The 23676-nt window shown below is 48.9% G+C and overlaps 1 protein-coding gene across 4 annotated transcripts in view; it reads right to left on the reverse strand.

Moving 5' to 3' along the window:
* Positions 1 to 1015: 1015 nt before the first annotated feature.
* The window catches only part of BABAM2 (BRISC and BRCA1 A complex member 2), a 398788-nt gene continuing 376127 nt past the window's right edge, over positions 1016 to 23676 (reverse strand). For all 4 annotated transcript variants that reach the window (XM_079110328.1, XM_079110329.1, XM_079110326.1 and 1 more), the window contains one exon: positions 1016 to 1364. In XM_079110328.1, the coding sequence (XP_078966454.1) occupies positions 1285 to 1364 (80 nt within the window). In that variant the 3' untranslated portion in view covers positions 1016 to 1284. The remainder of the gene's footprint in view (positions 1365 to 23676) is intronic.

Consider the following 23676-nt stretch of genomic DNA (forward strand, 5'->3'; position numbering starts at 1 on the left):
AGGGAGTTGTTAATTATCCGGCCAGACTGAGCACATGCGGACCCTAGAAGTCGGCAGGGGCAGGAGGGCAACAGGTATGATCGCCCACCTGCTACAGCTACTGCCAGGGCTGAGTGGCTACTGGAAGGCAGAGGGTCCAGTCCATGCGAGCTCACCTGTTCCACACTGCCAGCCACCTTCTGCTAGAATCAGAGCTGGAAAGGCCTGAAAGGAGAGCAAGCTCGGGCTCCCTCAGCTCTTGGCTCAGCAGAGCCCAAAGTAGGTGCCTCCATGGGTAGCGGGGAGCCAGAACAATCCTAAGGGACTGGGCCATAGAGCTGTACAGGGGATCTGGAGCTTGGCACCCAGCTGCCCTGAGCAGAGAGGCACCTTCCTGTGGATGGCTGCTGGGCAGGTCAGAAGAGAATCCAGGGGAGCCAGCAGGCTTAGGGGGTCAGGGCCACTTCCCAAGAGAATCACCTGGGGAGTCTCACCAAGATCTGGACACCCACACCCCAGTTTACATGAGTATGGTTCAAGAGGCCTACAGGAGGGACCAGAGTAGGAGACCCTAAACATTTCCCAGGGAATTCTGATGAGCAGAGGCCATGATCTGGTCCAGCCCCCTCCTTATATTACAGAGGGGAAGGCACTGGTTCAAGGTCATGCACCAGTTATTGGCAGAGTGGGAATGCAGACACCGGACATGGACAGCTCTATGTCCTGGGAATTCCAAGGTTTCAGGTTGGGGGCAGTGCCCCATGGTGAACTCAGAGCTGGGAGTCTGTCCTCCAGCCTCCTGACACATCCCATGCTGGACATACAGGGAGGAGAAGTAGCCCTCACCAGCCCCACAAGCCCAGAACCCATTCCCTTTGGAGCCCCCATGGTAAAACAGTTCCAAGAGTCAGAAGGGAAAGAGACTAATTTCAGGGGGAAAAAAAGCCAAGGGGTGGGCAAACTTAAAGCTTAACAGAAGTCTCAGAGACAAAGGTTTTGGAAGAAGGTGGGTACATTTATGATGTCTTACTCTCCCTGGAAAATTACTGCATCGTGATCTGTGAGTTTATTTCTTCCAGCTAAGAAATATAAAGAAGGAATGAAAGAGGGAACAACCAGCAGTGAGGGGTGCTAGGATTCAGGGTACCACCAGCCAGCTCAAGTTTGGGTTCCAGCAAGCGGGGCCGTCTGGGGCACGCAAAGCTGCCGTGTGAGCGAAACACTGCCATGAATTCCAAGTGGCTTCCAGGAAGCAGCCATGTGTGCTGACACGCATGTGGGCCGAGCAGTCTGGCTGGCCACCTCTCAACACTGGTGTTTCCTAGAGCTTTCCATTGGCAAATGCAGCCTCCTGGAACTGAGGGACAAAGGTTTTGAAATAAGCCCTGGTGGGAAAGAAGGGAGAAAAAAAATTGTGGTTAGCACGACTTGAAAAAAGTGCAACTCCGAGCTTTTCACCCTAACTCAGAACAGTTGTTATTTATTGTTCATGCATCTTGGGTTGGATTTTCCTCCTCTGCCGATGCAAAGCCCTCTGGATTTTTCCAAGAGAGGTACGTGTAGCTCACTGCTGTGCTCTTTCTCAGGGATATTTAAAGGGCAGGTACACAGATCTTCCTGGCTGCTGATTCCTATTACATAACATCAGGACTCAGGTTCTGCTGTCCGTTCCCAGAACTAAGACAATGACCTGATCAAGGCTATATGACAGTGTCTGTTTCGACCACCCCATCATTTCAATGGTTTGGAATATCAGCAGGATTGCATGTTCCCCTCAACTGGATCTCTGACTTCACATACACAAGGAGTATCTAATAAGAATTTATCATCAATCCATGGTCTGCATTTATTTTCAAACATATGAAAGCCAGGCTGCATATTTTTAAAAGAAACATCCCCAGAGATGTGGCAGGATCTGGAGTAAATCACACGGGTTTCTGGACACCCAAGGTCTGATCTGTAGAAACGGGGCCACATTCCACACCAGGAGGTGTGCATGTGCTCAGCTCACTCTGCCAGATACTGAATGAGGCGGGACAGTAACTCAGCGTGGCACCTGCCCTGTGGGGGCACTCAGAGGTATCAGGCATAGGAAGCAACACCACGCCAGGCGGTAAGAGCATCTCTGGAGATGCTGTGGGCGAAGGTGGTCAGTGAGGGAGAAGTGGGCATTATGGGCCAAGGACGCAGCAAGAACAGAGGCTTGTTGGCAGGGAGGGAGCTGCAGAGGTAGGGGGCCCTGGTTACTCAGTCTTGCCTCCCAGACGCCCCACCCACTCCCACACAACCATGGTCACACTTACGTATATTCAGAGGTGGCTCACCCAGCAATCTTACCCTCTAGAACAGTGACAAAAATCGCAAAGGGCCACCAGGAAAACCTGTCACCATCAGCACACATGGTCTGTTTTTTTTTTTATAATATGGTTCTAATAAGCCTGATTCCTGGCCTCTGGCTCCCAGGAGATCAGAAGCACCGAATCAGGCATAGAGGAGCTATCTTAAAGGCAAGAGGCAGGTTTGCCTCAGTAGCAAGAAGCAAGAGCTCACACCAACCTGCCTGCGAGAAAACAGAAAATTGCCTAGGAAACATCTCCAACGGGGATCCTGTGGTGTAGGGTAACAGCCTCCACAACTCAACAGGTCTGGGGGCATCTATAGACCAGTGAAAGCAGTTGCTGATGATACTTCACTGCCTTTTCCCCACCAAGTCAACTGAGACTCTTCCAACTGGGTCTCTGGCTCAGTTCTGGCTCCTTCCCAATCCTAGCTGCCACACAGCCTCTCTGCAGCAGCTAAACGTTGGCTCCTCTCTCTGGAAGCTCTCTTTCCCTGTAACTTTAAACATCACTGATCTCCTCCTCTCTTTCAGATGCAATCTTTCCTTGAGCTTGTTCCTCCTTGCTCTCCGCTCCCCTAATGCAGAGCAAGGTCAAGATCATGCTGGGTTACTGAAGGCTTGCATCATCCTTAGCAGAGCACTCCCCAGCCTGGTTTGCAGCCCTCCTTCCCCTCCTGAACTGCCAGTCCACATTCCCAACCACCCGTGGGACATTCTGACCTGGACATTGCTCTGTCCAGATTCCACAAGGCATTGTCACCACCGTTATGGACCTGAAAGTGCTGTGTCCAATTTATACTTCTGCAATGGAGCTCCCAGCTCCCACAATTCCCTAATCCCTGAGGTGAATCCATCCTTGAGATTCTCTTCTCTTCCCACATGTCCCTCCACCCTTGGTGACATCTCTGGCTCTGGTCTTGTTATTGTTCAACAAAACTGCAGTAGAAGCTGCTCTACCCTTTCTGGAGTGTGATCTCTGCACCAACCTGACCAAGACCTTAATGTTCTCCAAACTGTCGGCCTGGCTCTCAGTGATAATCACTGACTGCAACTTGTTTAAGAAAAAAGATTTGAGCTCTAGTCTGTGTTTTGAGGTCTCGTATCCCTCTCAAAAGCTAAGAAAGTGAAGAATCCTCTTCCCATAAAAAAGTGCAAGGAGGGCCCCCCACTGCACATGCCAATGCAACAGAGGATGTTAAGAACCCCCAAGCCCTTCCATGATCCAGGACAGGAGCCCAGGTCTCCACATCTTCCCCTGCCCTGCGGCCACCTGCTCTTGCTCACATGTGTCATTTTCCATCTCTGGACTTTATGCACATTCAGGCCAGATGCCCCTGCTTCCTTTAGTCCTCCCTGGTCACCAGAAAGTTCCTTCTGCAGGCAGACACTCTTTGTTCTTCTTCCAGGGCCCTGGTCCCATGTGCACATGTCCTCCTCATCAGCCTACACTGCTGGCCCATGGAAAGTGGCGGGTGTGTCCCCGTCTCAGGGATCCCAGGCCTGGATCAGCATGCTGCCCACAGAAAGCACCTCAGTCTGGGTTTGTGGTTCTAATTAACGTAGCTCCTGATGGCCACAGTCTGCAAGAAGCAGGTAAAGCAGGTCCACCACGCTTAAGACTGGGAGAGACAGCAACTCCAGAGTGCAATCAATGTAAAATTTATGTGCCAAGGAAGAAAAATTTAATCTATTTGAGAAAGACAGACAAAGCACCTCCTCTATCCACTCGTGGACAGTTCTGAGTCAGCTGAGCTGTCACCTTCTCTGACACTTAGGACCTCAAAGCCCTTGTCCATGATCAGCAGGCCATAGTTGTCCTTAATGCACCGGGGGGAACTATGATGTGGCAGAAGACACACTGGACCTAGTGTGAGACTGGGAGGACCAAGAGGAGCCCTGGTCTTCGTTCCCATGGTGAGTAGGGGGATAAGCCCACCTGAGGCATGCTTTCTTGGAACAATGTGTAGCAACTGTCAACTGCCACCCAGATGTGACAACCTTCCATTCCTTACACGTTTCAGCTGCTGCTTCTCCAGCAGTCAGGATGTGCAGCTGGGGAGAGCCTGGTGGTCCTTGTGCTGAGGGTCAGAGGAGGACAGACTGCTGCGCCTTTTGCTTTACTGCTTGAAGCATGCCATGGGATGCCCCCCTACCCAGGCCACGTTCCAGGTGAAGGCTGTAAGGGACAGGCGGCAGCTCCTGACGCTCCTGATGAGTGAATGGCGCTGGCCACCATGATCTCCCTGTCACCAGCCAAGGGGAACTCTCCACCACCCCTCACAGGCACGAGTGTCGTGAGACCTGAAGCTAATCCACCAGCTCAGTTCTTCCTTGGAAACTTCTGAGGAAAGGGGGCTGCAAGCTCCTTATGCCAAAGGGTCTCGACAAGAGGAAGCATGCTTGACAGGCAAAGTCATTTTCAGAAAGTTCTGAAGTTTCTCATGTGTCCTGGGCTTCCCCTGCCAGGGCAAACTGTGTGCCACCAAGGGGAAGCGCAGTGAGGGCTATTTAAAGGCAGGGTGCTACCAGCTGTTTGCAGTGGGTTATTCTCAACTTGGATCCTCGTCAAGTCAGTTGAGGGAAGGGAGGAGGGAGAAGGGGAAAAATGACAACTGGCTCCCACCCATTTATAGATGTTTTTTAAGCACTGTTTTCATTTATTTCACTTTTTATCAGAGAAAATGGAGAGCTGCCCAGAGTAAAGCTTGCTAATGGCACTAGTTATCTGTCATCTTTTTAAAAAATCTGTGACCCAAAGGGAAAATGTATGGTAAGCTTTGGAAGTATGTGCTCGTGGGGGTGGGTGCTTGTCTCCAGGCCCAGGAGAGAGGCCTGGAGTCAGCCTGCCCCTCACTGTACTAGCACTGGAAGGGAATCTATTTTTAGGCCAAATTAGAGTTCAATCTGCTTGAGGACAAAATAAGATTCTTACCCTCTTCATTGACCTCAGCCCCTTTATTCAGGGTTTCAGAAAATCATAACTCAGTGCAATTCAATAAAGCCTAGAGAACAGACCCAAGGCCAAGGCTAGGTTGGTTCTGAACAGATTGAGAGCAGGAAGGCAGATGGCCCAGGTTTCAGCTCACAGGCACAGCACAGGGAGGGGAGCAGAGTCTCTGGACCCAGGAGTCAGGATGCTCAAAGGCTCCACTCTTCTAGGCCTGGGGCCCGGCGTCAGTCCGCCCCTTTCTGGGCTTCCATTCCCTCACCTACATAGCTGAGGACTGTACCAAGGATCTCCACGGCCTGTGCTGCTGGGTGTGGAGGAGAGTGGAGAACACAGGCCCTGGGCCAGACTTGAGCTCCAGGCCATGCGCCTTGCTAGCTGGATCCCTTAGGCAAGTGACTGCAGCTTCAGTTTCTTTATCTGTAAAGTGGGAATAACTGTGCCTGCCTTAAAGGGTTCTTGTGAGGATTCAATGAGCTGGTCCAAGTACACACTTGGCATGGTACCTGGCATAAGAGATGATCAATAATGCCAATAGTTACTATGGGGACCAAGTTGGATCCAGTGGAATTCTAGAAACAGCCACAAGCATGTACAACTGAAGGGAAAACCTATGAGGAGAGAGAGGTTCTAAGGTCCCTGCCTCATTTCATACTTTTCCCTGGGGCTCCTTGGATCAGCCACTCCCTTCTCACCTGTTGTATTGATTGGCAACCAGAGACACAAAGATGGCCACTTAGCTAAAGCTACTGCTACATCGTGCATCTTTTAAAATTCAGTCCTGAGCTGCTTGTGGCATACTCATACTGTTGGTATATAAGGGCAAACCCTGCAGTCAGAGGCACCTCAGGCCCTTGCTGTCTTCTGCCCACACCTACGGGACATCTCCTTGTGTGCAGTCAAAGGTTGGGTGAGGGAGGAGGTCGCAGCTACTGGCCAGAAAGATGTTAAGAATCATGTGGCTCCAGCTGCCAAGAAAAGGGCAATGTCTGTCGGCCTGGCCTTTGGACAGACCTTTTCATTTTGCCAAAGCCTAAACAATTGCCTTCTTCCAAAACAGGATTTGAATTCTGGAACTCAAAAATGCTTTTCTTTGGGCAATTGTAAGATGAGACATATGATGTTTGCTAGAGTCAGGCCAATGTAGATGCGGGGCAGGGGTGGTGGGAGAAGTGGTCCGGGGACATGACCCTCGCTGTCAGGAAATCAAGAACATATAAATCAAGTCAGAGGTCATTTCTGCAAATAGAGGCAAGTTCCAAACATCTAAATCTCATTGCTTTTTCCAGTTTTATTCTGCAGCTGTGATTTCAACCAGCACATGTTTTTAATCAGTCATATGAAAACCGATTGTGGTCTGAAAATCAAAGCAGTCCTGTAAATAGTGTAAGACAAGTCTCGCTAATCATGCCTCGTGGTCTTGCCTTGTCCTCATTGTCCTGAACCGCCACTGTAAATACTGACTCATTCGGGGTCCTCGCCTCGTGTCAAAGCGTCCTCCCTACAATAGGATCTCCACAAAGAGACTCAGTGCTATCCCAATGTCCCCCACCCCACACTCTCCAAAGGCCCATGTGACAACTACCCATTCAACTCGGGTGCCCTGGTGAGCAAGTGACTGGCATGAGAGGGGCTTGTTTTGCAATTGTGCCCTGGGTGATGGCAGCCTGGCTCTCTGGCTTTAGGAACAAACAAATGGTTGTGACAGTCCCCATACATGCTCCTGCTAAGTGCACCAACCTGTGAATAGGCCTGGTGTGTTTGTGGGGATCTTAGCTTGTCAAGCGAGGAATTAGCACACTTGAGATGTAAAGGCTCGATATCACACTAGATCACAGCTCGCAGCTTCCGGCAGAGCCCCTTACCCTCAGCTGGACTCCATTTCCCCTCTGCCGGATCCTGGCACACTGGGCACCGACCTTGGCCCAGCACGGTCTGCCTTGGTTTGAGGTGTTGAGATTCCTGTCTAGGCTGCTTTATGCAGCTCTTGCTGTGAGAAGGCTGAGACTGTACTTCAGTATGTGCTGAGTTAAAGCAAATCCTGTTTTAGAGATCCTTTTCAGCCCATCAAAGTGTTGGGATGAAATCTGGTTCCTACCAAATCATAGGGTATTTAAAAAATATTAAAGTGATCAAAATTACCTACTGTTCTCTTGCTTTCCAAAGCTCTCTGGCACTTGCCAGTTCCTTTGGGGCTGGCACAATTTGCAGCCAGTCTCTGAAACTGCAGTGGCCAGGACTTGCTCCCAGGGGCAGCAGGCCTCTCTAGTTCCCTTGGCATCCCTGGTGCAGTGTTTGAGGGGTGAAGGAGGAAAGCACAGGACCAGCTGGCCAAATTCCATTAGGACAGGGACAGGGAATCCTAATGGGCCCCTTAGCCCCCTCAGTCACAGGCTGGCCTTCTCCTTGGGTTCTCATCTCAGTGTGCACACATCTGTCACATACCAACCCTCCTCCTACTATGACTACAGGCCTGCAGGCTAAGACCAGTGGTCACATATGCCCATCTCTACATCCCCAGCTTCAAGTATAGTGCCCAACACAGGGCAGCTCAGTGCAGATTTCTCAAACAAATGTAAATATTTGCCTTATTTGAAAATATACTTTAGAATGGCAGAATTGTATAACAAAAGGAAATGTGAGAGGTCACACAGTCCTTCAGGACAGGGAAGGGAAAACTGAGGGCTGGTTGTTGGTTGCAAAACTGAGGATAGGTTGCAATGGTCCCCTTGATACGGCATGTGATAATTATATGTCGGCATAGGCCTTCTATGTCAGTCCCTGGATGGAGGGCCAAGTCTGGGGTCGGTGCATCTTCAGTGTCATGGATGCTCACTGTCAGGGCCTCGCAGCAGGTGGATGGCAGTCTGGTGCATGGATGAATGCAGCCTTCCCACAGTCCAGAGCCAGCAGGCAGAGTGCGGGCGAGTGCTCTATCTCCTTCTCCTCAGGTGAATGCTGCTTCCGTGCTAACCTGCTTGGTGAGAGGTTGTGGTGGCTGTGTGGCCCCCTGGTCACCAAGAAGGGCTGGGATGATGGGGCACAGCTGGCTGGGCTGGGGCTGAGGCCAGGTGGTAGGTGTGGGAGGCTGAGGAATGCGGTGCTGCCTGAGGCCTGGGGACCAAAGCAGAGCCCAGCCCTGTGCTCATCTGCTCATCCCATCTCCACCTGTCTGGTGTGCCTGGATGGCAGGTCCACCACCTGCTCTGCCCACAGTTGCACAAGCAGGAGTTCAGCACCGGCCCTGATGGTGGCCACATGGGTGCCCATGGAGAGTGCAGGGACCTAACCACAGTTGTGGCCATGAGTGTGGCGACTCACCTGCTGGGCAGAAGTGGCTGCTGTCTGATGGCAGTGAGTCACTACTGAGGTCATGGATCACCCTCCACTTTTTAGTCAGCAAAAGGGGGAAAACCAAGGAAGGCCCTCAGAGGGGAAGTGCTCAGGGTACTAGCAGGCTGACCATGTGGAGTGTGGGGTCCAGGCCCCAAGTCACACTGCATCTGGGACCATGCCTCAAGGCTTCTGCTCAGCACTGCCAGGTATCAGCCTAGACCTGAGGTCTAGTCCTAGTCCCAAAGGACAGAGAGAATATTTAGGACATCAGCTCAGTGGGGCATAAAACAATCTTCTTCCCACACAAAGTCTGGGGGTCTCACATGTTGTTTGCCTGGTGGTAAATCTGGTTTCTCCATTAGACCTCAGCATGTAGCTCACACCTTCCCCAGGTGCCTGGGGTCCTGCCTGTTGGCTTTTGGTCACCCGAGCACTCCGGGTCTTCATCTTCCTGGCTAGGTGTTCACAGATGGCCCTCAAAGACTTGGTGGTAGGAGTAACAAGATGGCCACAGTCTGTCCCCGTTCACCTTCAACCCTTTGCTCTGGAGCTGGAATAATATCCCAGATATTATTATCTGCTGTCTCCCTGGCTTTAGACAGAAAAGCAGCGATTCCAAAAGAAGACATTTATTCAATAGGAGAGGGTGCCCAAGGGCTACCCTCCCTGCTGGGGTGGGTGCATTGGCCTTCTGGAGACAATGATCTTTAGGGAAAAGGGTAATTCTTTTTTTAAAAAAAAATTCTTAGTTGTAGATGGACACAATATCTTTATTTATTTATTTTTATGTGGGGCTGAGGATCAAACCCAGTGCCTCACATATGCTAGGCAAGTGCTCTGCAACTGAGCCCCAACCCCAGGCCCAAAAGGGTGATTCTTACAATGGGAACTCGCAGTAGGCTCTGCTGAATGTGTGTGGGGTAGTTCCACACAGGCTGGCGGTGGCCTGAACTTCTGGCAGGTGGAGGCCTGTGGGTCCTCTTAAATCATGACTGGTGCACTAGAGGGGTGGGGGAAGGGCCCACCACCTGCTTTGTGGGTCCACAGGACTCATTCCACTCAGCCCCAGCCCAGGGTCCTGCACAGGCTGTTTCTGCATGTTGTCAACAGGTACCTCTGTGGCCCCAGGTGTGTGTTACAGGGAGGGCAGTAAAGCAAGGATACGCATAGTGTGGGTAAATGATATCCACATACGGTAGAAAGTGGGCTTGTTCAAACAGAGGGCTGTGAGATCCATTTTGTGAGCCCTGATCAGCATTAAAATGAAGTCAGGTCAGAGTGCACATCAGCTGGCAAAGAGAAATAGTTTTGTGAAAGTTTTGTTTGAGTTATACACACTGAATTAGGATTTAGTATACATATCTTGCTGTGGACTATGGTAGAAGAGTCTGGAAGTCACAGTATGAGGGAAAGGAGGTGTCTGTCACTCCATGCTGTGCCTCGTGCTGCTGATTTTCTTCTGTATTCTGTGACACCTGCTCTTCCTAACAGGACCACTACAGGGTCAATGTCTCTATCTTTGCCAATGAGAAATGTATGACTCAAAGATGCCAAGTGACTTTTCTAAGATCACACAGCTAACAGGGGGCAAAGCTATTTATGAATCCAGAGCTGCTTGACTCCAAAGAGCACATTCTTTCCATCCTGCCATAATTTCCAGTGGAAAGCTGGCTGGCAGCTGAGTCGGGAGCCTTTGGGCTCCATCTCTGACTCGGTCATGTGACTCACTCCTCCATTTTTGTTATCTACATGAGGGAGTAAGATAGATGATTCCTAAGATATTTTGATGTGGTGGTCTTCTTCCTCCCTAACATCATTTTAGCTGAATTTTAGCCTCCTCCATTAAAATTTTCACTAGAATTGCCAATAGCCCAGTGATGAACTTCAGGAGCTATCTACTGCCAACCCCATTATGCCTACATTTGTTCTTGCAAAACCCTCTAAATGGCCCTTCCTCTTGTAGGCTTAGGTGTCTAGAGGTGTTGCCTGGCATCTTAAACCCCATTTGGGACCTGCACTGGGAATCTGTTTCTCAATAGAATTATGACTGTGATAATAAGGGATAAAAGGGATGAACTTGACCTCCCTCTAGCTTGCCCATCTGGCTCTTGGAAGCCCTAGTGCATCTTAATCAACTCTCAGTGTCTGGGAAGAGGAAAAGACAGTTCAAGAAGGAAACATGCAGCCCACCAGGTGACATGGGAGGTACCATAAAAGTTCTCAAAGTAATAAGTCCCAAAGAGCAAAGGGTACTCGGAAGCTTCCTTTAATTTGGAAGTCATTTGGTATCTTAAAACTCCCTTGGTTGGCTGAGAAGTAAAACCTCTGCAAAGGGTTCTAAATGGAACATATTGTCCCGCATGATCAATGTAGGAACTGGGGACTGGGGATACTTGAGTTACTGAAGCTCTGCTTCTCATTTGGTATGTGACCTTGGATGAGCAACTTCACCTCTCTTGTGTACCAGATATCTCAAGTGTAGAGGAAAGAGATGGTTTTGGAGGGCACTGCTGGGTCCAGTACACTATTATACATTATTGTTGATGATGATTATCACTTTGGTATCAATCCAACCTCTTTAGTCAGAGTCAGTTTCTTAAGTGGAAGCAGTAATTTAATAAATGACCTCTCCCTGTGCTCTACTAGAGGGGTTCCCTCAAGAACCTTAATAAGCGTCAGCAGAGGCACTGCTGGTTTCTATACACATCCCCTTTGTCTCTGAATCTGACTTAGGATCCCAAGAATAATGGCCAGTATCCATCCTGATCATCTTTCTTCCATCCGTCAAGCCTGCTGTCAATCAAACATTCACAGACTCATGGAGAGCTTCTGCCTTAGGAATGAGCTGATTCCTGCAGGGCTAAAGGAATGCATGTGAGCAGGTCCCTGGCCCTTTGGGGGACACAGAGACACTTGACTCCCAGGGCAGAGAGCTGCATGCTAACCTAACCCTGGAAAGGAGCCGAGGAGCTTGGCTTGTCCCCTCCCAGGCCAATCCCTCCTTGGCCCACTCATCGCTGCTATTGAGCAAACTTTCTGCCTCAAGTCTGCTTTCTTTTCTACTTATAGCTATGCCAGGACATTATGCAGCAGGCCAGACGTCTAGCACCTTTAATGACAATAATAATAATTTGCATTTATACAAGGTCTTTCATCGGGGGATCTTAAAGTGCATCACAAACAATAATTAATTTTCCTTTGCAAGTCTGGGAGCCAGGTTAAGTAGGAGCCCCTTTATTTTGCAGGTAAAGGGTACTTTCCTGGGCCACAAAACAAGCTGGGGGCCTTTCCACCTACACAAAAGCTACCCCTCTTAAGGCCTGGCCTAAGCATCCATGGAGCCTGCTGCCACCAGTCATTTCTCCTGCCTTTAAGTTCCCAGTGTGCACTGCTGAACCTTCATCTGGCTTAACTGGAGAAACTCATAGCTGGGAGAGATCTCAGGAGGCTGTGCAAGGCAGGGTCTGCCCTAGCAGCTCTCTGAGGGGTGAGCCTCCTCAGCGCCTTTTGTGACCATGAGCTCAGTACTTCCAGACATAGCTAGGAATGTTCTTCCCTCTCTGGAACTGCAACTGGGTCCCTTGGACTCCCACCCACAGGCCTGCTTCCACACTCTACAATAGCCCTCCTACATAAACTGGGGGGTATGGGTAGATGTCTCTGGCATACAAGCTGTCTGTCTCTGTGGTCACCCTTGGGCAAAACTTGGGGGCTCAGACCTCACCAAGAAGCAGCAAGGCCTCAGGAACTGAGTGGTGGTGCAGCTGGAGGCTCCACCATACATCTGGGCCTTGAGGACAGGCTGTCTCCTGTGTGCTTCGGGAGGAGTTCCGTGGGTGTTGTGGGCCCTGGCTTCCCATGTCTGCCCAGATTCAAATGTAGCTTTTCAGACTACCCTGTCCCACTCCTGGGCTTCACGTTTATTTTGGAGAGCTGCATCTCAGTGATACAGACATATCCTAGTTTTCTGGTGAATGTCTGGCTGAATGAATGGATATTCTTCCTTCCAAGGATCTATGCTTTGTGTGTACATGTGATTCTGGAGAATGAACCAAGGGCCTCACAGATGCTAAGCAAGTGCACCTCCACTGAGCAACCACAGATCTGTTCTGAAGTCCATGAAACAACAGTCAACTTCAGAGACTAGTTTTTGGAGATCAAGTCTGATAATAATCTCCTGAGTTGTTCTTTTGGCTTTCTTTCTTCTTCTTTTTTAACCCTGCTTTATCAGAATAAATACTTGGTGTTAAACATGAGTAAAGGATGCATTGACACTGAGCTGACAACCAAGAAAAGGACATGGAATCCATGATCCTCCTCGCCAGAGGGTTGGAGGCAAGGGGAGGCTGTCAAGACTGGGTTGGGAGGCAGAGGGCAAATGAAATCCTTTGATAAGTTTATCTTCCAAACAGCTAGATCTTCGGGGGGAAACCAAGAGCACCCTAGAGTGATTTCTGGGTCCTCACTGGTTTGCTTTATACTTGAAAAGATACCCGCCCTCGCTCTGCCAGGAACACAGCGTTTGGGTGAGATTTTTCTCACAGTGGTTTACTGCGGAAGGAATTCTGAGCATGCGTTAAAGGCTGTCGCTTTCCTAAAACCTGCACCACATATGAGCAGGAGGTTTGGCTTGTGGTGACACAGCCTCATTCTGCTTTGACTTCACATGATTCCTACTTTCTGGTCTACAATCAGGGGTGATCATTTTTGGCTTGGATTTGACCTGGGCCTTTAATTTGGGAGATGATTGGGAGAAGACAACTAGAGATGGAACCTCTTGGTATCATTCTGGAGAACACCCTGTAATTATTCCCTACCTGCTGCAGAAAGAATATGGATTTTGGAGTCAGAGAACTGAATTCAAATTTGGATCCAATACTTAACTACCTGTGTGTCTAGGGAAGTTATTGGGTCTCCATTTCTTTCTCCACTGCATCTGTTGTGAGATGACAATGTGAGACACATGGTAAGACCTCAAACCATACTTTCCTTTCCTCCCCACTCGGCCACCAGCAGACAGCTACACACACACACACACACACACACACACACACACCAAGGAACTCCTGCTTCACTTCAACAAATATTGCCAAGGGCCTGGAACACCCAGAGCCGCTGTCTAATTGATGCCTGGCACCTAGGAGGTTTCCAATATTTGTTGAATACACAAATGAACTAACTTGACACTTGGTATTTTGCAGTTTAATATGTTTGTAAAATAGCACGTTTTAATCCAAGCAAAAATCACCCATGTGAAATAGATCCAGAGAGGATGTCACTTGCCCAAGGTCAGGCACAGGGATAAAGATAGAGGGCATTGGTGCCTGGCCATCAGCACATCGCTGGCTCTGGAGGGTCTTCTGGGCCTTCTGTGGTCACCGAGAGCTGAGTCTGAGCAGGAAGAGTGTGGCATGGGTGTACCCATGTTCTGCTAGGCACTGCTCCAACTCACGTCTGACCATAGCTCGGGGCAGCTAAACGTGAGGCGCAACATCAGGAGCCTGGTGATCAGCAGCAGTTGTTTTTAAAATCAGGAACATCTGTCTTTCTCTCGGGCCCTGAGCTTCAGTCCCGTGCTACTGAATAATCAATGCCATGTTGACCTTACTGGCCTACCTTCCCCCTTCCCAATGGGGGAAGCTGGTGTGCATTTTCCCCCTCTCCTTCCCAATTCCAGCTTTTGAGGCCACAGAGAAGGAAGTGCTGTGTCCACAGGATGCACCATTCCTTAGCATGCACTCTGCACATTCCACGGGTTCACGACTGTGATAAATGGCATTCCTACATGTTCCCATCATCTTTTAAAACCAAGAAAGGGGACAGGGAGTACACAGTAAGTCCTCAGCTACCACAGGCTCTCAGCCTCTTTCTTCCCACTCCTCTAGCCTCTGATCTCTATCATCTGTCAACCTGCTGACAGATGCAGGACGAGAAGGGTAGAACAGGAATCTTCCAAAATTCATTCACAGGGCCGGCCTGAGTACAGCCCCAGTGTGAGCTGAGGAGTTCACAGTGCTGTATCACCCACTGAGCGTTCATCAAAGCCTTCTCAAAACTGCTCTGACAACACACCTTACAGAGGAGGTGTCCTGGAGGAATGTCGTCACTCCACGAGCTGAGCAGCATGGAGCCCAATGCCTTGGGAGTGAGGTCAGTTTGCCCCCACCAGGAAGCCGGTCTATTTGGGATCGTCGAGGACATTTCTTTGCACTGCTAGTGTGCCGCCTCTGAGATGGAACTATGTGGAAAATCACATGCATTCCTTAAGCTAAGCCAGTTTTAGGTCAGAAGTTGGCAAGAAAGGGCCAGGGGTTGGGCTCTCCATTAGCACCTGAACTTATGAGGCCTACAGAGCTCTCAGTCACAGGGCACTCATTCTCTGGCCCTGAGCCTGGGAGCCACGCTGGCACCAGAGCCATGCTGCAGGGGACAGGTATGAAGGGGTGTGTCTGGGGACAGCCCAGTATGCTTCAGTCTCAAAGGCCAAGGCTAATTAGAGTTAACCTACTACTGGCCAGCAAGGGTACTGTGACAGGGACCCACGGGCTACTGCATTTGGGAGTGTGGCATCTGGACCCTGGGAGCAAGTGGGGGCTACAATCTAGCCTGTGGTCAGCTTGCTAGGTTGTATGCTTGCACAGGGACATGAGCCCAGAGAAAGGGACAGCTTTTGCTTTACCCAGATCTACTAGTCAAACTGCCATCAACCCAAAGGGGACACCTTTTTCTAATTTGCACACAGGCCAGGGAGGTCGTGAGAAGAGGACCCTTTGGTTCTGTGATTCTGGTTCTCTGTTAGGCAGCTGGTAGAGACATACACATGGGGACCAGCAGTGGATGCTAGAACCTTGCTTGCACTGGCTTTGGGGGAAGAAGTTCCTCTTGTAAGCTGCATCTTCTTAAACTCAGTCCTGCTTCTCTTCCTGCTGTCCACCAATCGCCCCACCACTTAGCTACACCCCAGTCCTACAGCTAAGAAAGACCTGGCTGAGGCAAGGTTTGGTAGACTACAGGTTGTCCAAGGCTGCATTTGGTTCTCTTTCCTGCCATGCTTACCAAGCAGCTGGATCAGCATGCCCTTCCATGTGGGTCCAAAAGCATGTCCCACCTTTGAACCACGCCACGGCACACAGTCAGATCTACACAGCTGGGGAATATTTTTTCCAAAACTGGTGGATACCATGGGTGCCAGAGTCACCAGACCAATAAACAAATACAGACATATGGCAAAATAAACTCTGTAAAAATACGGCAAAATAAGTCCCACCCTTTGCAGAGCTCAACAATGTCAGAACATGCTCTGTACTGCCAACTACCACAGAGGAAAAAAAAGAGGCCCTTTTTTGTAGTTAGTCCCTAATTAGTTACTTGGGGATCTCCTCCTGTAAGAGAACTATCACAAGTGCAAAAGCTGTGGAATACTGGATTTGGAAACCCGGGGATCATCCAGTCCAGAGATCAGCAAACTTCCCATTCAGGGTCATATAATACATAAAAAAGTTCAGCTCTACAGACTGTATGTTCTGTTGCAACAATTCAAGTCTGTCCTTCTAGTGTCAACGGTCCTAGACAAGATGTAAATGAATGGTGTGGTCATGTTCCAATAAGACTTTATTCATAAAAATAGGTGTGCTGGTTGTTTTGCCACTGGACTGTTTGCCAGTCCTTTATCCAGTCTAACTCTTCCCTGTGCATGGGGAGGAGAGGTGAAATGACTCCTATAGTCATGGGGCCATTTTAGGTCCCCCTGGAGACCAGAACTGAGCTTGCAAGGTTTGGTGGGAGGAACAGATACTACTGTAGGCTAAGAGCCACCAAAGTAGAGGCCAAAATGGCGGCTTGGGTAACATGTTTAACCTCCCCACTGAGGATCAGAATGGGAGTGGAAAATCATGGGTTAAAATCTTTGTTCAGGCTGAACCTAATGAGACTGGGAAAGTTAGCCCTGGACAAAGAAGCTTGGCTTGTGGAGATGGAGCTGGAGTTGGAGCTGGAAAGAGTTGGAGCCTCCTGGGCATATGCTGCCGATGTTCATTCATCAGTTAGACTCAGGCAATCTTAAAGTGCGTCTGGAGCAGGGCAGGAAAAAAAGGGAAAAGGGAACTGGAAAGCCACTGGCACTTGCCTGTGAACAATATGAGAGGAAAACAGCAAATTCATTTTTTCCAGTCAGCAACTAGCCAGACGCCTAACAGTACATAAATGGCCAGAGAGGATGAGCCCTCTCGTCCAGGACTGAGAACAGGTTGTTTGGGTTGTCAAGCATTTTCAAAACAAGTTTTCTTGGTCTCATGACAGGTTGTGGCAAGAACAAGAAAATAAAAAGAGTGGAAGATCCCATGATCACTGCTCTGGGCTTCCACGTGGGCTGGCTCTGCCTGCACAGTCAAGTTTGCTTTTGGAGTGTTCAGATAAAGCTGGTCTTAGGGTTAATACCACCTTGCAGTGACACCATTTAATAAAGTGATTCCTCTAAGAACTATCTGGCAGCTGGATAATCATTCTAGTCTGGGAGGACTAAGAGGTCAAAGTCATTCTTAAGCCCAAGGGTGCTATTCTGCTCTAACCTACGCCCTGCTTTGTTTTAATTTTCACCTCATGTTACGTGGACAGATTCTTCCCCTGAAACTGAGGTTAAAAGCTATCTGCTCTGAGGTGGATTTTTCCATTTCAACCACAGAACACTTGGTCAGGGTGGGGCAAGAAGGCAGCGGAGAAGGCAGGATTGGGCGGGCAAGGACCAGGCTGGCCTTAGAAGTGCCCTTAGCTTCCACTAGCACTGGTCTGTTCTTAGGGCTTAACAAATTGCCTGCAGGACAGAGTCAAAAAGGACACAGTGCCAGGCAGAGTCTGGGAACTACTTCTCATGTAATCCAGAGAAATGATTCAGAAATCAACCAAACAAGTGTCCTGGGGATTCTCAGATCTCCTGAATGATCACCAAAGAACCAGAGGCAGCAGATATAAGAGCTGATGATCCCAGGCAGAGCACCTGCATTTGGGTGCCCTTCCAGCTTAGTGCTGTGACCCTCAGCTTCCTGGGGCAGTACACGTTTAGTCTGCTAGCATCAGGCCTGAATGGCTGTCCCAGATCCTGGAAGAAACACAGTGGAAGAGAAAACTACCCTGAGGCTCGTTCTGACCTCACAGACAAGTTACCAGGCCACAGAGGCTGTCTTCACTCTGGCAAAGTCTGTGAGAATGTTTTGAACAAAGAAAAGAAAATTCTCCACAAGGTCTATATGTTGGAGAAAGTAAATGCTGATGTGTTTCAGTGCCCAGATGCAGAGAGGGCCAGGGGCAGATGAAGGCTGGCACCTCTGCTCCCATCCCCAAACCTACACGGTGGGACCATCAGCATTTAATGTCTCTGCCCGAAAAGTGACAAAGGCTCTGCCCAAAGCCTGCTGTGTTACATGAGGGGCCTGGAAGGCGTGACCTTCCTGCATCTGCAGACTGGATGCAGGTTCCTGAACTGTCCCTTGAAACAGGATGCCCAGCTAAATTCAAATTTCAGATAAACAACAAATAACATTTAGTAGGAATAAGTCTTGAATACTGGCTGGAACACACTTAAATTATCTATTTATCTAAGTTTTGAGCTTAACTAGGCATCTTGCATCTTTAATTGCTATATCTGGCAATCCTGAACGCCACAGTGGGTCTGAGGAAGCCTGAGCACCGAGGTGGCAAAACACGGGTGAAAGGACCCAAGACCAACGTTCCTTTATAACGCAGCTGGAGTGCGAGCTGAGAACTGAAATTTTCACTGCTTTAATTAATATTTCCAAGGTTAAGAAGGATGGAGTAGGATTTACCTGTCTACACCAAGGAGAGACACAATTGTATTAATGTGCAAGTTTCTAACCTTAAGGAAAACCTTACTATCTACCATGCCTTAGCATGGCGGTCAGTACTAAGAGCTAGCATTGCCTGAAGCACAATGTGGCACGTATTTTGCAATCATTTCACACTCACAGTCCCTGTGAGGGAGGACTGCAACCCTCGTGCACAGATGAGAAAACCAAGGCCCACCCAGGTCAAAACAAACAAAGCAAAAGAAAAAACACAAGAAAGCTGTAGAACAAGGATTTGGATTCTGATTAGTAAATTCTAGAGGATATGTTCAAGATTTCCACCCCTTGGAACTCTGCTGCCTGCCTGCCTTCTTCCCTTCCTCTGTCCCTTCTGGATCCTGCAGACCCGCCAAGGCCAGCTTCCTCAATCGCAGGAACCACCTGCATCTCCTTTCTTGAGAGCCCCCTGCACTTACCTGCAATGTCGTGCATGTTACTCTTCGGAACAGAGTTAATTATGTGGAATTCTTATCCTTTCTCCGGTAAACATTTGCTGAATGAATGATTGAATGAGTGAGTGAGTGGGAAATGTGCTGGTTTGATTTGAGTCAAATCTAATCTAAACATTTGTCACTTTAAATCCTCACTGCAGAGCACCAAACCTGAGTGTCAACCAAGGCAGGCAGCCTAGACATTCTGCAGCCCAGACATTCTGCAGCCCTAAGAAGGCAGCTGAGTACAGTTGCCTGGGGAATTCAGATAACACCAGCCATCCATCTGAGGAAGAGAAGCAATGCCATACAGAAGCAGAGGGCCAGTCTAAAAGATGGGAGACTAGGGTCTATTCTCATCCTATGCCAAATTACTCTGTGACCTTGGACAAGTCACTTCCCTTTGCAGGTATAATAGCAGTAACTATCTCACAGGGTTGTCAAGATAATGAAAGGAGTTAAACTATGTAGTACACTTTGGACTGAGCTGATGCACTAAAGGTACTTAGCACATATTTACTATTACTAAGATTATCATTTACTATTACTAATATTACTAATAGTATATTACTATTACTAATATTAATTACTAAATATTAGTAATATTTACTATTACTAATTTTGGAACATAAATGAGTAAGGTGCTCTCCCCATGGTACAGCACCTCTACTGGCAGCTTGGCTCTGACTGCCATGACACAAAAGGAAGCAAACTACATTTCCCCCTCAGAAGCGACCCTGGACTAAGGACTACCCTAGATGTCCCCAGCCTCACTTCTGCTTTCTTGGCTTCCATTTTCCATCAGAATGACTAAGGGTCTGTCTGGGAAGACCAGAGTCATTGGAGCTTTCTGTCCTCATGCTGTGTGGCTTCCTACCGGCTTGGGAGCAGCTGGGAAGCAACGTGCTGCCTGTAGCCTGCTCTGTGACAGAACGCTCCCTTCTTATGCCTGTGAACCTTAGTTTGGCCAAAGGAATATTTTACCTTCTCTTAAAGGGTACCTGGTGCCAGGCACTTCTGAAGAACTGTTTCTGCCAAGAACACCCTGGTTTTCCCCATAGGCACAGAGGACTTCGGCCTCCTGGGTGAGCTACTAAGCAGAAGTCTCCGGGGCCCCTCCATGGGTGGATGGATGAAAACACACATATAAGCACACAAATCTCCTGCCCTTAATGCCACTCTGCCACCCCTGTGAGCAAGAGAGCAGGCAAGAGGCAGAGAAAAGGCAGGAGGTCAGAGGTGACTCAGGCTGGGCCCTGGATCAGGCATCAGGGGTATAGGCTTTGAATCTTCATACTGCATGTCTTGAACAAGTTCTTCCAGGAAATAAAAACAATACATTGACTGTCAACTCTATGCCAATCACTGTGCTAAGAGTTCTATGTCAATTAATGACGTATTTTAATTTCTACCACAACGGTTAATGCTTAGCATGATCAGACCCGGCTGTACCAAGATCCCTAAAGCTCCTTCTGTGTTCCATGCCTGAAACTGGTCCCCGCTGTCAAGTTTACCTTCCTAGGATGCATTCCTGATGGGAATGCTTGGCTTTTACAGATTCTAGATATTAGGGTAACAGCCCTAATATCTAGTTGCCATTTTTGCTCACTTCTATCAATCTTCTAGTTCAGTAAGTCACGATCTAGTTCATTTTCACAGAGCCCTTGTGCTAAACGATCTGACAACAGACAAGACAGCATCCTGTTTCTGCAGAAGCAAAGCCTCTGCTTCTCACTGTGATCTGCACAGAATGGACTGTCCTGATCGTTCTTTGATGCTTCCCTTTTTTCTAGAATTCATGCCTTAATGAGAAGTGATAGAAACAAGCGGCTTGGCCCTCCTGCCTTGGCTGGACTCCACATCACACATGACAGCCCAGAGCAGCCCTGGCAGCACCTGTCAGAAACCAACATGCACATCTGAACAGTCAAGCCTAATTCCCAAGAAGCTGTTTTAACTTGACATCTGAAAATGTACTGCATCTAGAATTATTTTACAGGGTGTGTGTTCAGGGCATATGTGTGCACGTTCCACAGCTGAAGTGTTCTATAAATATCAGATGCAGGCTGTACAGAAAGTATCACGTACACGGTGTCCTTAATTCCATTTAGTAAGGTTTTCAATTTGTGTCTGACCTCTGGCAACAGAGACAAAGTTTCTCAACAGCTAACTGAAACATACTTTTCACTTAAAATCCCATAAATGGATCACATCAGGTGCTAGCTTAGTACTTTTGGACAAGGGTACTGAGGCCCAGAAAAATGATGTGCCTTTCCCACAATCACACAGGAAATTAATAGTGTTGCCCAGATGAGGCCCAGGTCTCCTAAGTCCCACATCATTCATCGTTCTTTGCATTATTTTCACTTACTAAAACCACAAATAAAAGTATGTTCTCTTTGGTGTATTATAAAAATCTAAAGCCAGCTCCTTCACCTTTCCCTTTCTGATTCTAACACATCTGTGTATTTTTCCAAGAAAGAAGATGTGTACTGGACACATTGGCATACCCCTGTAATTCCAGTGACTCAGGAAGCTGAAGCAGAAGGACCACAAGTTTGGGGCCAGCCTGGGCAACTTAGTGAGACCCTGTCTCAAAATAAAAAATAACAAGGGCTAGGGGGATATAACTCAGTGGTAAGCATCTCTGTGTCCAACCCCCTGTACAAAACCCCCAAAAAACAAACACCCAAAATGAAACAAAACAAAAATGTGACAACAACTCACAAACAAGCCGGTAACTGTCCTTGGTGGTTGAAAGCACCTTCCCATTGCAGGAGTGGGGAGTAGCAGGGAGGGACAGGTGGCAAATTGGAACCCAGGCCTGAGCACCCAGTTGTTCTCACAATGGTAAAACTAAGTGAATTTCCCCAACAAAGGTGAGCTGACTCCACTTACTCTTTCATGTGACTCTCCTGAGAAGCCAGGTTCAGGGCAGCTTCTTTGGGTTTGTGTGACTGAGGCCAGGACATACCCGTCTGGTCTGCTTTCCACTGAGACAGCAGCATGAATGGGGGTTCAGTCCTTGAAACAGCTTTTGGAGGAACAAAGATGGAGGGTCTGGGAAAAGGTGGTCTGAGGGGTCCTGCCAAGGGGACCACTTCACAGGAGAGTGAGGAGGCAGGGCTGGGCTCAGCCCCGTGCCTGGTACAGCTGGGTCTGTGTGGCCGGCTGACCACACAGTGGCTGAGGCTGCGTTAGTGGTAACTGATGGCCAGGCTTTTTAATGGAGCTTATCATTTCACAGCAACAGATGTCAGACTCGGATAAATAACACGCTCTCTCTGACCTACGCAATTTGGAGAGGATGTCTGGATGTCAAGCAGATCTGGATTCCTCCCCATCCCTGTTACTCTCTCTTCTGAGAGGAAAACAAACCAAATTCCTTGAAGATACTTTTCCAAATGATTCTCTTTCAGAATTCAAGCAGCCGGTCACTCCATGCTATTTATCTGGCTTACTTCTCTCTACACCGCTTCCGTATTTCTAAGCCCTATGAGGAGAAAGCCCAGGAGGGACAGGGGAGAGGCTCACACAGGAGCCGGGTGTCACGAGGCGCAGGCCTGGCCACCTGGGCTCTCCCCAGTTCCCCTGCCAGCTCATCAGCATGGTTCCTTTACTGTCCTCTCAGGCTGCCTGGACAGCCCAAGCTGTGCTGGCCTGGGCCTGGAAAATTCCCTCTTCTCTCCCAAGGGGAGTTCAGATGAGATGAGGTTGGGAATTTTTAAAGGGAACTACTCACAGGAAACTCATGGTAAAACAGAAGAAAGACAGAAAGCCATGAATCACAGGCACGGTCGGAATGCAGGTTCTGTCACTGAAGAGTGACCCTGGATGGGCCTCTGGGCCAAGCTTCCTGGGAGCCCAGGCTGGGCTGCGCTGCCTTCTGCCAATCACCTCTCCTGCCCAGAGCAGCTCAGTTCACAGCGGCTTCCTCCTCGTAGAGGGGACAAGGGGAGCAAGAAATTATGACTGGCTGAAATTCCTACCCTCCTGGTTTACTCTGGGATGTCAGAGAGAGTGAGTTATCAAGTCTCCACAGGGTTTTCCCTAACACGAAGCCATGTCTGGAGAAGGAATGAAGACAGGTGTAGAACTACTGGATCTGGTTCCGGTTCCACAGCTAGTCCAGCCTGGGCTCCCTCCAGCCAGCTTAGCAGGCACAAGAGCCGGCAGGGACAGCCTGACTCTGCAACCCAGTCTCAGATGCAAGGCATTGTGTGGGCACCCTGAGGAACTACAGCAGGGAACCAGGGAGGATTACTTCCCGAGAAACAAACACATGCACAGCCCCCACCATAACCCCTGCACAGCATGGCAGCTCTCTGGCACCATCCTGTCCCCAAAGACTTCTCATGCTCAGGGCTCCTGCGACCATGCTGTGAAGACACAGTCAGGACTAGGATTTCCACTGTGTTCCCAAGTCCCAGGGGATGAGGCGCCTCAGGGGACCTAGTAAGGGTTGGAGATGGGATGCAAATTGGGTGGGAACATCCACTCCCATCTCCTGAGTCAAGGGCAGGAGATCTATTTTGAGTTGTTTTACTTAGAGGACTAATGCATGGGGACTGGATTAAAGCATTTGGCAACTAATGAAAGGTTTGAAAAAGTGGTATCTTTTAGAATCTCAGGGAAATGACAATGAAAACTAACCAAAAGAGCCTACAATGCAGAGTTTCTAAAAAGAATCCGAAGAGAGAAAGTTATTCTGCAAAGACAACTGGATGAGAAGTAGTACGTCTGCTTGGTGAAGAGTAACATATGGGAAGTTGCAGAATGCCTTGG

Source organism: Sciurus vulgaris (assembly GCF_902686455.1).
Source record: "Sciurus vulgaris genome assembly, chromosome: 14".
Lineage (NCBI taxonomy): Eukaryota > Metazoa > Chordata > Mammalia > Rodentia > Sciuridae > Sciurus > Sciurus vulgaris.